This window comes from Gallus gallus, chromosome 2, assembly GCF_016699485.2.
Source record: "Gallus gallus isolate bGalGal1 chromosome 2, bGalGal1.mat.broiler.GRCg7b, whole genome shotgun sequence".
In the NCBI taxonomy this organism is placed as follows: Eukaryota; Metazoa; Chordata; class Aves; order Galliformes; family Phasianidae; genus Gallus; species Gallus gallus.
In genome coordinates this window covers 114,684,132-114,699,070 of record NC_052533.1, presented here as the reverse complement: position 1 = coordinate 114,699,070, position 14,939 = coordinate 114,684,132, and the positions used below count along the sequence as shown (strand labels likewise).

General features: G+C 42.8%; 1 protein-coding gene across 4 annotated transcripts in view; it reads right to left on the bottom strand.

Annotated features, from left to right (window-relative positions):
* TRIM55 (tripartite motif containing 55) overlaps positions 1-14,939 on the bottom strand; it is a 36,679-nt gene that overhangs the window by 14,738 nt on the left and 7,002 nt on the right. For 2 of the 4 annotated variants that reach the window (NM_001397690.1, NM_001397691.1), the window contains exons 3-9: positions 13,582-13,747; positions 11,627-11,722; positions 7,527-7,760; positions 6,496-6,518; positions 6,271-6,395; positions 4,014-4,240; positions 1,692-1,967 (exon numbers count right to left, since the gene is read on the bottom strand). In NM_001397690.1, coding sequence (NP_001384619.1) covers positions 1,692-1,967; positions 4,014-4,240; positions 6,271-6,395; positions 6,496-6,518; positions 7,527-7,760; positions 11,627-11,722; positions 13,582-13,747 — 1,147 coding nt within the window. The remainder of the gene's footprint in view (positions 1-1,691; positions 1,968-4,013; positions 4,241-6,270; positions 6,396-6,495; positions 6,519-7,526; positions 7,761-11,626; positions 11,723-13,581; positions 13,748-14,939) is intronic. The other 2 variants (XM_046919657.1, NM_001199404.2) reach the window with 2 other exon arrangements.

The window sequence follows — 14,939 nt, the reverse complement described above, 5'->3', positions numbered from 1 at the left end:
TAGAAAATACCAAGGGACAGCACCCACAAATCCACACAGCCACAGGCACTGGCATCTTTCCCACTTGCCTGTTTTCACACCCTGTACCTAGGCATGAGGGGAGCTGGCTACTGCACTGCTGCTGCATGTGACTGAAAGCCAGGGCAGCCCTTTTCCAGAAGGTTGGCCACACAAAGCACTAGTTTTGCTCCTTTACTTCCTGCTGGTAAATCTGAACCCAAAGAAGCATACCAGAGTCAGACAGCCCTCTGGGTAATTATCCAGTAAGGACTTCACCTTCCTCTGCTCAAGTTTGTCATCTTGTTCATTTGTGGAAATGATAAGAAGAAACAGCAGCAGCAAACTGTGAATTTGCCTTCTTTTGCCAGCTCATTTGGAATATACTTAAGAAGACAAGGTCACTGTGATTTGATAATTCTTAAATGTATATTTTTTTATTCTGCTCTTCTTCTCATATCAAAACCTGACTTTGAAAAATAGCTACTGGGATTTGTAGGTCAGTTTTTGCTCTTTTTACAACTGAAGTCACAGACAAAACTTCCACCAAACTCAAGTGCCACCACAAAGCTTTCAGCCAATGGAGTCCTCCTTCTAACTTTTTGCCCACCACATGATTGTTTATTATCTTAGGGCTGTTCATGTATGCTGAGTAGCCAACTCCAACATTTAATGAAACAGCACTGATGTATTTACTGCCCGCTTATGCTCTTCTGCATGCACACACATACTCTCCTACCATCACATACGTGCAGGTAGTGTCTTTGTTAAACCACACAGCTTGAGTCTGACTTCTGCAAACTGGGACAGTGATTTAGCATGCTGCTGATGGGCTGGTTATCCCACTAGAGCAGGAGCAGGTGTGATGTGCAAATGCTTCTCATGCAGCCCCCTCAGCTCTGGTTCTTGAGTCTTTGACTCATTAGAAGTTTACACACAAATGCAGAAGAAATAATATTCAAATTCAGGTTTTCCCCACTCTAATATTGTTCCTTTAAGGGAAACAACCTCTCATAGCCCAACACATTAATCTCTTTTATCTCACCGTGCTGCTGGCAGTCCAACACAGAACTGGAATATATTACCATCATGCTCTCCTTTAATCAAATCACAAGAACCCATGAAGGAAACCCCCTGCAACAGATCTGAACCCAGTAAATCATACGGCTTACTGAGAGCCAATCAAGCACACAAGAAGGCACTGAGTGTTTGCATAGCTTTGTGTTTGCAGGGAAAAGCTGTACACCCCACCTGCAGCCACCAAGCTGCAAAAGGCAAAGCCAAGCTGCAGCTGCTTAGCCGCTGGTGTACACAAGATGCACACAGGCTTCCAACAGGTGACAAGAATAGTCTTGTGCATGGGATTCGTCAGCTACTAACACATGCAAGCATCTACGGGCAGAGGCATCACGGCCCTTCTGGCAGCATGTGCATGAGCCACTCCGATTAGGTCCATTGGCAGCTAAGCACAAACAACTGCTGGCATGCTGCTCTGCAGCTGACAAACAGCCTGTCATATCTTCCAATCATCTGTAAATCCAGGGGATTGGCCAAAACGACCATTCGGGCCGTTTCCATATTTCTCCGACTATTCTTAACATGCAGAAGAAAATTAGGTCAGGTTTTCCTTAGCAGCTGCCGCTCCCACCTCGCGGCGCATCACAACCCTCTGGGCTGACCTCGGTGGCACTGACCTTGGACGTCGCCGCAGTGGCATTACTTTCCTTACCACTCCCTGGTGCGCTCTCCTCCACTGCTGCCACTTCGGGGGCTTCTGCCTTCTTTGCACTTGTTTCCGGAGAAACTTTCCCCTGCCCACTCTCTGGGGCTGAGCTCGGGCTGCTCGCTGGCCGTGGCTGAGCCTTATACCAGCTAGGGTAAAACAAGGGATCGATGGTTTCTGCTGCAGGTGGCACTTGACTGTCAGACTCTGCAGTCTGTTGAGAACCACTTGGTGTCACAACCTCATCCTTAAGCAGGACAGATAAAAAGAAGAAGAAGAAGCAGAGTGCACCATGTTACCTTCCTGCCGTAGCCAAGGTTCCTCTGCATGCCCTGTTTGTTATACCTCTCTGCAAGGAATACATTTGCCCTAATATAAGGCCTCAAAGAATTGCAATCCAACGAAGCAAAAGCAACCAGCGTTCGAATAACACAGATACAGCAAGGAATGTCAGTTGCCAAAAGCTAAAATAGAAGGGCTAAATTAGCTGGGAAGGGGCAAGCGGTTCCTTAACCTATGTTTGAGTCTCATTTTAAATCCATTTCCATGCCAGGAATAAACTTCTGGAAGTGAGCTGAGGCATGTGGAGACAATAATGGGCACAAGAGGAGGAGGCCCCATGTCTCAAATGCACTGTCCAGTGACTGTCCAGTACAGGGATACAGCTGCCTGGCAAATTACAGGTTCTTAATTAATTACTGCAGTTCATCCCATACACAGATAAAAACTCAATTCAATTCTGAAAACATAAGATACCCTGTATAAGAGCCCCACGGGCTGGCACCAGCCACAAACAGCAGGTGTAGGTGCCTCAGACTGGTGTGCTGGGTTTTGGGTGGAGCAAAGCATTTGGCAGCAGATCTGTTGATATGAGCAGTCGGATAAAAGGATATAAAGACACCGGAGAGAAACATTTACCCACCAGTCCTGCTATTATATCAATACAACAACCAGCTTCAGCTGCACTGTGCTAGGAAGAGGAGCAGCTGTCGGAGCTGCACTGCTCTGCTTGCACCAAGCTCTCAGGGCTCACTGAGAGTGCTGTAACTGCTGCATTTCTGCTGTGCCTTTCTCACACCAGAGGGCAAAAGCTGAGATACACGCATCCCGTGCACTGCAGTACCACATGCCGTGTCAGACTCCACATCTGTCCAAGTCATAATGGGATTTGCAATTGCTACAGCAGCATGCCATACCTTTTCCATTTTAGCCTTAGAAGGGAGGGATTTGATATTAGTGGGCAGACTTGCTTACACCTGCCTCTTGTTTGTATATCAGTTATGCTACACAAGTTTAGTGATATCAGTGCAACTCCTCAGAAGACAAACTGTAGTTAAATAAATAAAACCTGATTTAAGAGCATCTTCACACAACCGGTGCAAATTCATATATGCTTTTAAATCAAAGCAAGAATGAATCTACAGCATTTTTTTTCCCTTTGTTTTATGTGGGAAGCTTGCTGTAGTCAACAATTCATCACTTGCTCTCTTGCTTTCACATTGACCTCATCAAATATCATCAGAACAGCCTTTAACCACTCAGCAGTTTCTTATGCAGAAAAACTGCATAAGAGCAGAACTTGCTAAACTAATTGTATCTGTGGGCAGATAATGTGGCATACAAAAATTTATTTTTTAAGTAGTCTTTTAGAACATGCAGCAATTATGGTCTCATTCTAATAGCAATCCTTAAGGAAAAGTGTTGGCCTGAATTTTTACACCCTGAATCTGTTTGTTGCCAGGCTGTATCACTGCTAGGTTAAAGGCAGCTTCCTCTTTGGTTTGGTCTGTGATACCCCTGCATCCTCCTAGATGATAGCCTGAGGACAACCAGAGCAGAGGAGAAGGTAAACGTCATTCCCAGTAAAGAGATTAGAAGCATGATCTGAAAGCCAATGGTGGAAAGCTCACTGAATCCACAGGGAATGCTAAATTCTCTTAGCATAAATATTTTATCAACTGTTTCATTTATAACAGTTAGTCTGAGTTAAAACACAGGAGGCAGCAAGCAGAACATCCATTATAATGCGTTTAACTCCCAAATTGAATCTCTTTTATTTATATATTATGTAACCCGCATATATTCTGGTTTATATAGCAAGGTAATTTTTTGCCCATCACATGATACACGTGCAGGCTGAGAGGACAGGGTATAGCTGCGTATACATGTGAAAGGGCAACAAGCAGCCTTGCTCTCCAATGCAGGGACTCCCTGGCACTGCAGGAGCAGGGCTCTGGCTCTGCCAGGCCGCTCAGCAGAGCTGGCAGGGCAGTGGAGCCATGGGGGCAGTTACCTGGCCAGCTGGGGCAGCGGGCAGCGGCACTGGGACAGGATCAGCTGGGGGCTCACCCACTGCATTCTGCTGTTCAGGGTCCTGCTGAGGTGGCTGTGGTGCTCTTTCAGCTCCCTCCTCTTCCTCCTTCTCTTCTTCCTCCCCCTCCTCTCCCGATGACTCCGTGTGAACTTCATCCAGATCTTCCCCTTCTACTGTCTCCTCCTCTTCCTCTTCTGCCTCCTCCTCTAATGAGACAAATGTAGAAGGAGAGCGCTGAGCAACACGTGAAGATATACAATCAAGGAACCATAGAATGGCTTGGCTTAGAAGGGGCCTTAAAAACCATTCAGTTCCAACTCCCTCACCATAGACAGGGCTGCCAACCAACTAGTTCAGAATGCCCAGGGCCCCATCCAACTTGGCCTTCAGTGCCTCGAAGATGGCTACCCTGTGTAATGATAAAGCTATTTACAGCTGCACAGCAAAGCTGCTGCTGATCCACCTCCCTGGTAGGAGAGAGGAGCCCGCATGGGGCGCTGCAGCAGAGCCTTGCAGTGGGGAGCACACTCCACATGCATTTTTTAAAGTCTCAAACCCAGAGCAACCCATTGCTTTGTAAACTGTGAGGGTTTAGGGTACCATCTTCCTTAAAACCAGGCTGTTAAACTTTGTCAAACCATGGTTTTGCATCCTACGACACAGCCTACTGTCAGCATTTGTGGTTGGGATCTTTTCCAGAGGCAGCTCTCTAACAACGTGTTTGGTTTTGCATAATCATGTTATTCATCCTCACAAACACAGGGTGCTGTTCAGAGACATCCCGGTACTTCAGAGTATAAATAATCTGAGATAGATGCATGAGCCCACAAATTGGCTATGCATTTTGCACGGCTTGTGGTTCTGCCTGAACCTGTAGAAGGAATGTAGATCTGCAAATCAAATAACACACTCTTGTATTGCAGAAATACAACTGCAAACAAACACTCCCGAATCTCTACTTCCACATCCTTTGCATGCAGATGACCTGATTGACTGCAGCAGGACTGAAGTCCCGATTCCCAAGGCCCTTTCTAATGCCTTGTCCCCAGGAGGTGGGTGTCACATTCCCTATCACATGGCGGAGTGCACGAGGTCGTGATCTTGGCAGACACACATGGATGGCAGGGACGTAGCAGCTGTGGCTGATCACAGGGACAAACAGGGCATGAGGCTGTGTGCAGGGATTGTCCCTCACAGCATAAATCCCTGGAAGTTCATGGCCCTGCGAGATGACACCTGCTGTGCTGCTGACTGGTGCCATGGCTGCTGTCCTGCTATACGGACCCCTGTGCCAACTAGAGCTAGTTCATGGATCTCATCCCATCCCATACAGGTGCTCTTATTGGGACCAACCGCACACGCTGAAGTTAGTATAAGTTGTGGCATGGGAGCAAGTGCCACTTCACCGAGTCTCGGGAATCTGTATGGGATTTAACTGGGCTAGTAGAGGTAAATGTCAAGGTATTAACAGAACCCAGCACCAGCCACAAAATTAGAGATATCCAGATGATCATTAGTAGAAGAGATGAGGCCTTTTATTAGGAGAGGTCTGCTTTTCTGAAGCATTTGTGTCCATTAATTTATTGTGGCTTGCTCTGTAAGGTGAAGCATAGGTGAGCCTAGATTTCAGGCTACCTTGATAAATGTAGAATTGCAACTTTGCGTTGGCACATAGGCACATGAGATATATTTAGTCATTATGTCACAACAAATCATGCAACAACAAGATGTTAAATGTATGAAAGATTATGACAATCTTTGCTTCCTTCCATAACTGCGATCCTGAATTTGACACATTTCTGTTACATTTCTCTAATACTACAAATTAAAAAGGTACATCTTTCCTAATTTCTTTCAGTAGTAAACATTCTATTTCTGTAATGACTTTCAATAGAAGATAAGCCATAAAATAATGGCATCTTCTGGGTGGGAAAAAGTACTTTATAGACTGAGATAAGTGCTTAACTTTGTGATTCCTTCACATGAAGAGTCAGTAAAGATCATGCTCTTAGGGAAGTCTTGAGGCTACATAAAAAGTAAAATTCATGGTGCAAACAGATTATGTGATTTTTAACTGTGATGCTTTATTTTTTTTATTATAATAGATACAAAATGGTCCAGTTACACCTTGGGATGAAAAGAAATATGTGATTCAAGTTTTCTTAATCTGTATCATCATGTAGATGACATACAACTGCAATTTAAGACATCTATTTAGGTGAAATAAATGACATACCTCTGTCAAAATCAATTTCTCGTATTATCTTTTCTTCTCTACTGAGGTTCACTGTGAATTGGTTCATATTTTCATACCCGTCTTCTATTTTTTCCATCTGAAATCCTTTAGATGCTTCAGTAATTCTAAAACAAAGAGATTGGTTATTTGCATTTGGATTTGCAGATAGATCTGCAATCTGTAATTCATTATAAAAAATCAAGTGTCTTGAGTTTGAATACTTACTTTTGGAGCAATGTTTTTGCATTCTGTGGAGACAAAAAGGAAATATCTGACTTATTAAACAGTTCCATTTTTTGAGATATATTATACACTGAGATCTAATTCTTACACCAGCTGCTTCTAAACACATCAGTATGGATCTCAAAAATTACAGTCATGAAGTCAGTGAATGAGATCAGACTTGCATGGAAATTAGTAATCAGCTAAGTAATCTTCTCAGTTCACTGACGACTTATTTAATTAAGATCTGACAGCAAATACACAAAATATTTACAAAAATGAAACAGATTTTTTTTTCTTTTTTTGGAGTGTGCATTTGTAGTGAAAAGCAATTGTTTTACTACAACCTCTTGTTACAACATCTTTCACAGCATCCATGAAGGTATACATCTGGAGCCACAGAACTTTATTTGTCTTGAAAGAATACTGTGCTCCTCAACAGCCATTATTTGATAAAAATAAGTTTTTTGTTCTTGTTTTCCTTTTGGAAAAAAAATTTTCAGCCTTTAATGTAGAGGAACTGGAACACTGCAGGACAGACATTCTACACCAATGAATTCAGGAACAGGCTACCAATGGTTTCCTAATCAGCTGTTCTGAGTTCATATTATGCAAATATAGAAGCTTTGAAGTAAAAGCACAAAGACTGGACTTATGGTATCTACATGTAATCCTGGAAAGTTCGTCACTGTTACTGTGCAAATGAAATCTCTAAATCACAGAAATCTCTGTTTGTATTTGAGGGGTGAGAAAATAAAAAACATGTAGAAAAATACTAAAATTCCTATTTCCCCTGGGAACACAAAACCTTCCCACAGGATAGTATATTTTGGTGCAAATGGCCAACACTTGCCCTTTATTTGGATACTATTCATGAGAGGCCTTGTCTGCACGGATGTAAGTTTTAAAATGAGTTTGTATGAGAATTCATTCAAAGTTGACCGAATTTTGGATGTGCCTAAAATTCAGAAATGCTTACATAGTGCTTCAGTAAACCATTGCTCTTCTTCTACCTCTGCTTATAGACTTTGTACCTGCAAAAACACGGCCATTTCTGGTTCTTCCATGAACTGGATTCCTGACTCTACCAGCTTAGACACAGCTTCCAAGTGATCCGCATACTTCTTCATCAGGGAGCGGACATGTTCCAGTTTCTCCTCTTGGGTTCTAGTGATTATTTGTGTCATCTCATTTTTTCTCTCTTCCAGTACAGAATAGAGATAATCAAATTTTTCACACAGCTGCTCCTTCTGTCGTCTGCTGCATTCCTGTGAATCATTTGGTTTATGTTAAACATGTTATGTTCTTAAAAGAGTTTCTATTTTTACAGTTACTTGGAAGCGTTTTCATCAAAGAAATTCCTCTTTTTGAGCAGTGCAAAGGATTCTGAATGACCCCGGAGACTTTCATAATTTTCAAAGTTCAAGCTATTGGAACAAAAGTTTTAAAACTGTTCTCAAACTCTGGATTTCAAACCACTGAAAGCCCCCAAACAGGTTATTGTATAACTTGTCAGCCCGCTAAAGAACTGTGAAAGGTATTTATGATGTCTGTAGTGATACTTCAAAGCCTGCAGGAAAAGTAAAAAAATCACCATAGTAGCAGCTGTGTTCCTTTGCACGAACGGAATGTTTTTTAAAGGAAATATCATCCATCTCAAAGCAGTTCTGGAGAATTTTCTTTTTCTACCTGGAACTTTCTTGCTTAGGCCTGATTTTTACATCAGCCCTTTCAGACTCTGCTTTGACAGCAGGTGTCCATTATATCCCATTTACCGTGCGCTGAATGAGGGAGAGGTGGTGCGAAGAAATGCTGTGTGACAAAAGCACAAAGACAAGGAGGAGGAATCGGGTTCCAACCCTACCTTCAGGCATTGATTTTCACATCATTTTCTGAGACACTTTTCCTGTCCTTCTACTCAAACAACACAGTGTATTTCACTTAGCAAGGGTTTGATGACTGCTTCACTGAGCGCTCTCCAACAAGAACACACTGCACTTGCAAGGGAAGATTTATGCGGAGGAAAGCGGAGACAGGTTATCTGTAATGTCTGAGGCCTACCAAGTACTTGATTCATCTCTGAGCCCCAGGGCACGCAGACGGGCATGTCCTTATTGTGGTTATACCTGGTTGTGGATGGGGGTGGTTACTTTAATCTCTTTCCTAGGAACTGAGGCTGAATCAATTCCTCATCTTCATCCCTGGAGGCATAAAGCTGAGATCCTGGCAGCACAGGCTTATTAACATCCCCACAGTACTTTTGGGACTGGTAAGACTGATTATTTGCGGCATTTGGCTACAGAGAGCCCCACTTTTTCTTAACTTTCAACCAGAGCTCTTTCCCAAGAGCTGGGAACAATCTGCTCTGTATTGTTCAAAGGAGAAGGCCTTCTGAAGACGGATGGGTGGCCAAACACCACAGTGTGCTGCAGGGTGAGGAACAAATACAGATGTTGTTGCATTGCCCCTAATACCACACTTCTGATTCCAATGAGGAAGACTAGGCTAAACAGACACTCCTACCTTAAAACTCATGGGGTCGTCCTGCCCAAGTCCTGCCCTTGTAGAAGTCCTTGGCCCTTCCAAGAAATTTCTGACTGATTAACTGTAGGGTGGGGATAAGGAAGCCAGGTGTTGTTCTATTGTTCAGACCTCAGAAAACCTTCCTCTCCTCTTTCACTCCTTTCCTCTCTTTCTCCCACTGTTTCCTGCATTTCCTCTTGCTCCAGGCTGCGTTTCAGTCTACAATGACCTCCTCTGAAATGTCACTCAGATCACTTGTAAAACAACCTTAATTTAAGGACAGGTGTGTGCTGTCTTCGACATTTGATATAGGACAAGTGCTTGGGGAAGAAGGGAGAGAGAGTGCCCTGAGAAGTCCTTCCCTATTTCTAAGCTTTAATACATACTGTTTTCTGCCAGCAGACATTACAGAGTTGTGAACCTTGTATGTCAGAATGCAAAGCTAACAGCAAATGCTGAAATATTTCTGTTTTTCTGTATAAAACGTTCCCATATTAAGTCTCTGTTTCACAGAATTATCCTAATCACATTCTGAGTAATAAAAAAGGTTAATAAAGACATGGCTTCCCATTCTAAAAAAATCTTAGCCTCTTTGTTTTTTAAAGCACAGCTACAAGAGAAGGGAAGGAGTCCTAGTCACTGAGCACGAATTGCACTGCTTGTTCTGAACTATCTGTATTGACTTGTCACTGCTGTTAGCATTGAAAAAAAACACTGTAATTTTTTCCTTTATTATCTGACACTTATTTTTCACAGAGCAAAACACTATTTAATTATTTGCTGTCATTTTCCACTATTTTTCTTCTGCTTTTTCTCTTCAGTATAACATATGAACTTGGTATACTTTTCCATCAATTAAAAGCTATACAATTATTAACCAGATACTTTTTAAAAATTGTTTTGCTTTTTTTTTTTTTAGGTTTGGATAGGAGTAATAGCTAAACATAGAGCAGTAGGCTATTGCTTTCTCCAGCTGAAAGAAAAATGATCATGTATTTTCTGCTGGAGCAGACATTGTTCTCTGCAAAGCGTTAAGTAAAGGAAGAGACAACCCTGGATTATGAGTGCTACTTCCATGCGTGCACATTTCTCAGCTCCAGCTGTAGCTTTTCAACTTCAAGGACAAACTGATGTCAATTCAGACAAAGCTGTTGCGTGGTAGGAAATGTGATTTGCTTGAAATATAACGTGGAAGTGCCAAGGTAAGCTCTAAGATCTATTTTCTTCCATCTCTGACTTTAAAGGTGAAAAGCCTGTTAGAAAATCTGAGGGTAAAATGGCTGCACTTTCTTTGGGCTTCGAGTTTAAAGGTTAGGCTTTAAGCTGAGTGGATAATTCTGAAGAATCTAGTTTCAAAACTGTTGTATTTTTACAAGTATTTTTAGCACAGTGTTTTCTCCGTACTTCAGATGATGATTGAAGTTTTGTTTCTGTATCAGCTAGTTCAACTGAAATGAGTATAAGCTCTTGCTATTGAATCATTCAAATTTCTGCAGTTAACCCACTTGAAAGGCTTGTTTCTGTCTGCAAAGTCCTGATAGCAGCCAATTTCATCCGTGCAGTGTGAAAGCTTCCTGACTACAAAGTTCTGGCTCTGCTGCTAACACTCTCTCATTTATTTGGGCTAATGGTTTTATGTTCTTTGAACCGAGCTTGGACGCTTTCTCTTCTTTCGTGCTCTGAGGAAACAGGAGCCTAGGGCAATTGTGTACGTAGATTGTAGGATCAATTTTTTTTCTTATCATTTGGAATCTATACATCTTGGATTAACTTCTACTTCGCTGTAGTTTCCTTTTCTGCTCCAGCTCTGATGTGTCAATAGAATTCTAATTAGACTGAGAGGGATGCGACTCTTTCACCAGATGCTTCAGAAACTGATCATAAAATCAATTCATATGAGCTGCTTTCAGCCTATTACTCTGTGATGCTCAAATTGGTCAGAGCTGAAATTTACATTTGCTTCATTGGTGCCGACCTCTTGGAAGAAATGAAGGCCACTTCTGTTACTAAATGACACAAAACTAATTCCAGCTCTGTCAGAGGAAGACCTTTACCAGAAAATATAAATTCACAGTAAGAGAACAAGCTCATCCCACCCATAAACAACACAAGATTCCTCAAAGGACTACATACATATATTAAAAACTAGAACACTAGAGGCAAAATAGCCAAATGGAGAGTTCACTGACATAGCTGGGAGCAATGTTGTGGCAACCCATGTGCCTGAGAATAAGGCTCTTCTCAGAATCAGTGAAGTCTTAGACTAATATTGGTCTTCTACAGCTGTAGCATCTGGACTGAGAGCTGATGGTATTTTTTGGATCAGTTTTTAACTTGGGTTGTAATCCATGCAACTAAGAATGCTGAGCAAGACATGCTGATGTGGATTACTTTTACTCTTTGTCACGGGGTCAGTGCCAGGGGCAGGGTGCTGAGCGAGACACATCCTTTAGATGAAACACTACAACTGGTACTATACAAAGCCACAGGTTTTTCAAAATGATATGGGAACCCACCTGAGTGAAGTGAGGTCTAGTAAAGAGTGCTCATTACCACCAGCTTAAAAGCTGCAACTCCACATTAACATAACTGCATGAGGAGTGATACTTACCTCAACTGTCTTGCAGGTCTCCTCCAGCTGCGTGACTATCCCTTGTACTCTGTCATTGCTGCCCACCAGGACTGCGATGCCATCACTCAGCTCAGACTGGGAAGTGTGGGGAGAGCAAGCGAGAGGGTGTTAGACACTTTGGGGGCTCTGGAAGCCAGCCATCCACCATCCCACTTTGGAGTGGCCCATGTAAAGCTGGGGAGCAGGGGATGAATGAGCCATACTATGGTGTTAACTGCACTCTTCATCAGAACCATGGAAAACTGGAGTGTTTTGACGTTTGTTTCCTCTCCTACAACAATCTGAAAATGCTGGCATTTTGAAAATGGAGAATAAGCTGTGATTTGGAGAGGAGGAAGCACTTTCTTCTAGGAGGTTCTTCTAGATGCTTTTATCTAAAGCACTATGCTTCAAGAACTCTCAAACATTCCGTTTGGGTTTGTTGACAGAGAAGACTTTCTCTCTTTTGAGGGACTGTTGTTTTTAACATTTTCTGGATCCAGCCACATCACTGTGGTATTTCCCTCAGGACTGTAGGTCTCAGGCCTGGAGAAAAGATGGTCCAAGGACCTGGAGGGACCAAGGGTACCACGGAGGTTCTGCAGTGAGGGCAGTGGAGCTGGCAGCTGTGCTCAGAAAGTAAGGGAGGAAAGGGGGAGAAAAGGAAGAGAGAGTAACTGGCATGAGGCATACAGCGGAACCCTCTCATGGAGACCAGATCAATGGGAAGGTGGAGGGCCCTGCTGTGTGATGGAAACAAAAAATGGGGAGGGAGGAAGGAGCTGCAGATGGTGAGGCAGAGACCTCTGCATGGAGGAAGAAGGTCCCTGCCACAGGTGACAGGAGGGAATTACCCAAGAGTGGAGATGGAGTTGACTCTGGGATGTCTTTAGAGGAGGAGAGAAGCTACTCTCTAGAGAACTTACTGAGGGTTCTGAGGAGGATAAAGAACCCTTGCCATACCAATGTAATGATCTAGCTGTAAAGACAACTGTGTCTGTGGCCTCTACAGCTTTGTAAAGGGTCCTTTGAAGCACGCATCCCTCAGCCTCTGGATTACACATTCAGCCTTGAGCATGAGAGCCCCATTCCACAGGCACACTGGGAAAGAAACCACTGCTTGCAAATTTCTATGGAAAGAGAGTGATTGAAGGCATGGATTCTATCCAAGAAACTTCTTCCCTTCTCTCTCCTTTTTTGATCAAAAAGGATGCTTATAACTACTTTTCTAAAGCGGCTTCTCATTTGTAGTTTTCACACACAAGCATCTGTGTGACAAAGTTGGAGGCTGGGACTGCAAACTTGGCCTGTCTGATTGCTTGGCCCACCAGGGCCCTCCAGAAAAATGAGCTGTTTATCTCATGAGGATAGCCCAGTGAGTCAGGTTTTAAATTAATACTGTATTAAAAATAAACAAGTCTTTTACTGGTGACAGCAAGGGCAGAAGATGTTCGGTACTTCCTGTGCTACCAACTACGGAATATTCCTGCATTCAGTTGCAGACAGAGGCTTTTGACTTATTATTTTTTTTAAACAGATGCTTAAAGGAAAAAGTGTGTGATAGATAACAGTTTGATTTGTAACGGCCTGTTCTCTTTCCAATCATGCGCCGGAAACCATGCTTACTGTTCTGATATAAAAGCAATGAAAAAAAGAGATGAGGAACCCCCAAAGGGTGATCCTCAGCTTCCTGTTAAATCTTGGTGTAAAATGTGTACTCGCTGTACTAAGAAAAATTGAGATGTTGTATTATCTTTCTGTGTGATTTCTCACAGATTTATTTCTCTGTACTCTTAAATAGTTTCAACAGAGTTGTGTGAGCCCTTTACTCACAAACAGGAATGAAAAAGGCACCCTCAGGCCACCTCAGAAACTCACAGGAAGCTCATGGGAATACCTTCCTGTTGATGATCCCTGCAGTTGCTGGGGATAAGAAGATACAAAAACATATTTACCTTCTGCTGCTGGTAAACGTTTGTGAGAGGAGCAACCTGACAGTCTTTGTGGGCACCAAAGACTTTGCACAAGGAGCAGGTGGGTATTTCACAGTTCAAACAATAGATATTGATTCTCTCATCTTCATGCTCTTCGCACATTGGCAGGTCACACTTTCTTTCGGGCCTGAAAAAGAGAGTAAGTTTAAAACAAACTCGGTCTCATAAGTTTCTGATGATAATACTGAGGGTATCAGCATGACGTAGGGTACAATCACACAGCAGTGTCTGAGGCTGAGCTGAATACTCGTGGTATATTTAAACCTGTCACAAAGGATGACTAAATAGACAGAGGTGCCATTTAGTATCCTGACACGATAGGATGTGAGAAGAATATAGTAATGTGACTTCATATTGCGATTTGAACTGGGAGTGTGACTGAGTTCTCACTCATATTTAAAAATGTAAATAACCTCACTAAGATCGGTCTTAGGCTACCTATGTTCTTTAGTTAGTATGTTGCCCATCATTTGTCTGAAATAGGAAACACATAATTCCTTTGGGGGTTCATCATGCAAAATATTGGACATTTGGCCTTGAAACAGCAAAGCTGCTATGCAGGGGTCTAACGTGAAGTAGGTGTCAATGGGCTTTTGTGCACTATAATTTCTGCTGACAATCCTTCTGAAGTCCAGGTCAGTCTGCCAATATCAAACAGGACGGAGTCCCTGCAGCCTTTACACCATGCCAGCAATCAAAACAAGGCTTCACACAAACTAATTTTAGCTGTGCAGCACCTGTCTAGCTGTTTGGACTTGGTGATCCCCAAGGTCTTTTCCAGCTCAGATGATTCTATGATTCTATATCCTGTACATTGTTGAGCTTTTTAGCAGTAGCTATTTTGATTGTACCAGTCACCATGGTTATGGGTTACACAAGGAGTGTGTGACCCCCACCCATGCTAAGCCAAGAGCCATCACTAGATTCATTATCTCAGTTCTGGTCTTCTCTTCACCAAAATGATGCAGCCATGTACACACTAGTCAATCTCTGGTCTTACAGGAACCAACTTAGTTGTAACTTCCTTTAATAAGCCACTTAACTGACATGCCCAATGTAAGAGAAAGCTCTGTCCCAGTCTGCATGGGCAGGCTGATGCTTTTCTGTGCTTGTGCACATGAGTGTGTGGCAGTGTGGTACTGGATGGGGATAGCAGAGTGATGGAGGGAGTGTGCCTGGGGGTTCAAGCCTCCAAAGGTTGCAGCTTCTACTGTGGCAGTGTGAAATCTTTCCATTATTATCCATTGTAACCTAATGCCTGGATGGAGAACTATGGCTCACCTGTAGCAAGTGGAGCAATGACAACATAGAAATACGTC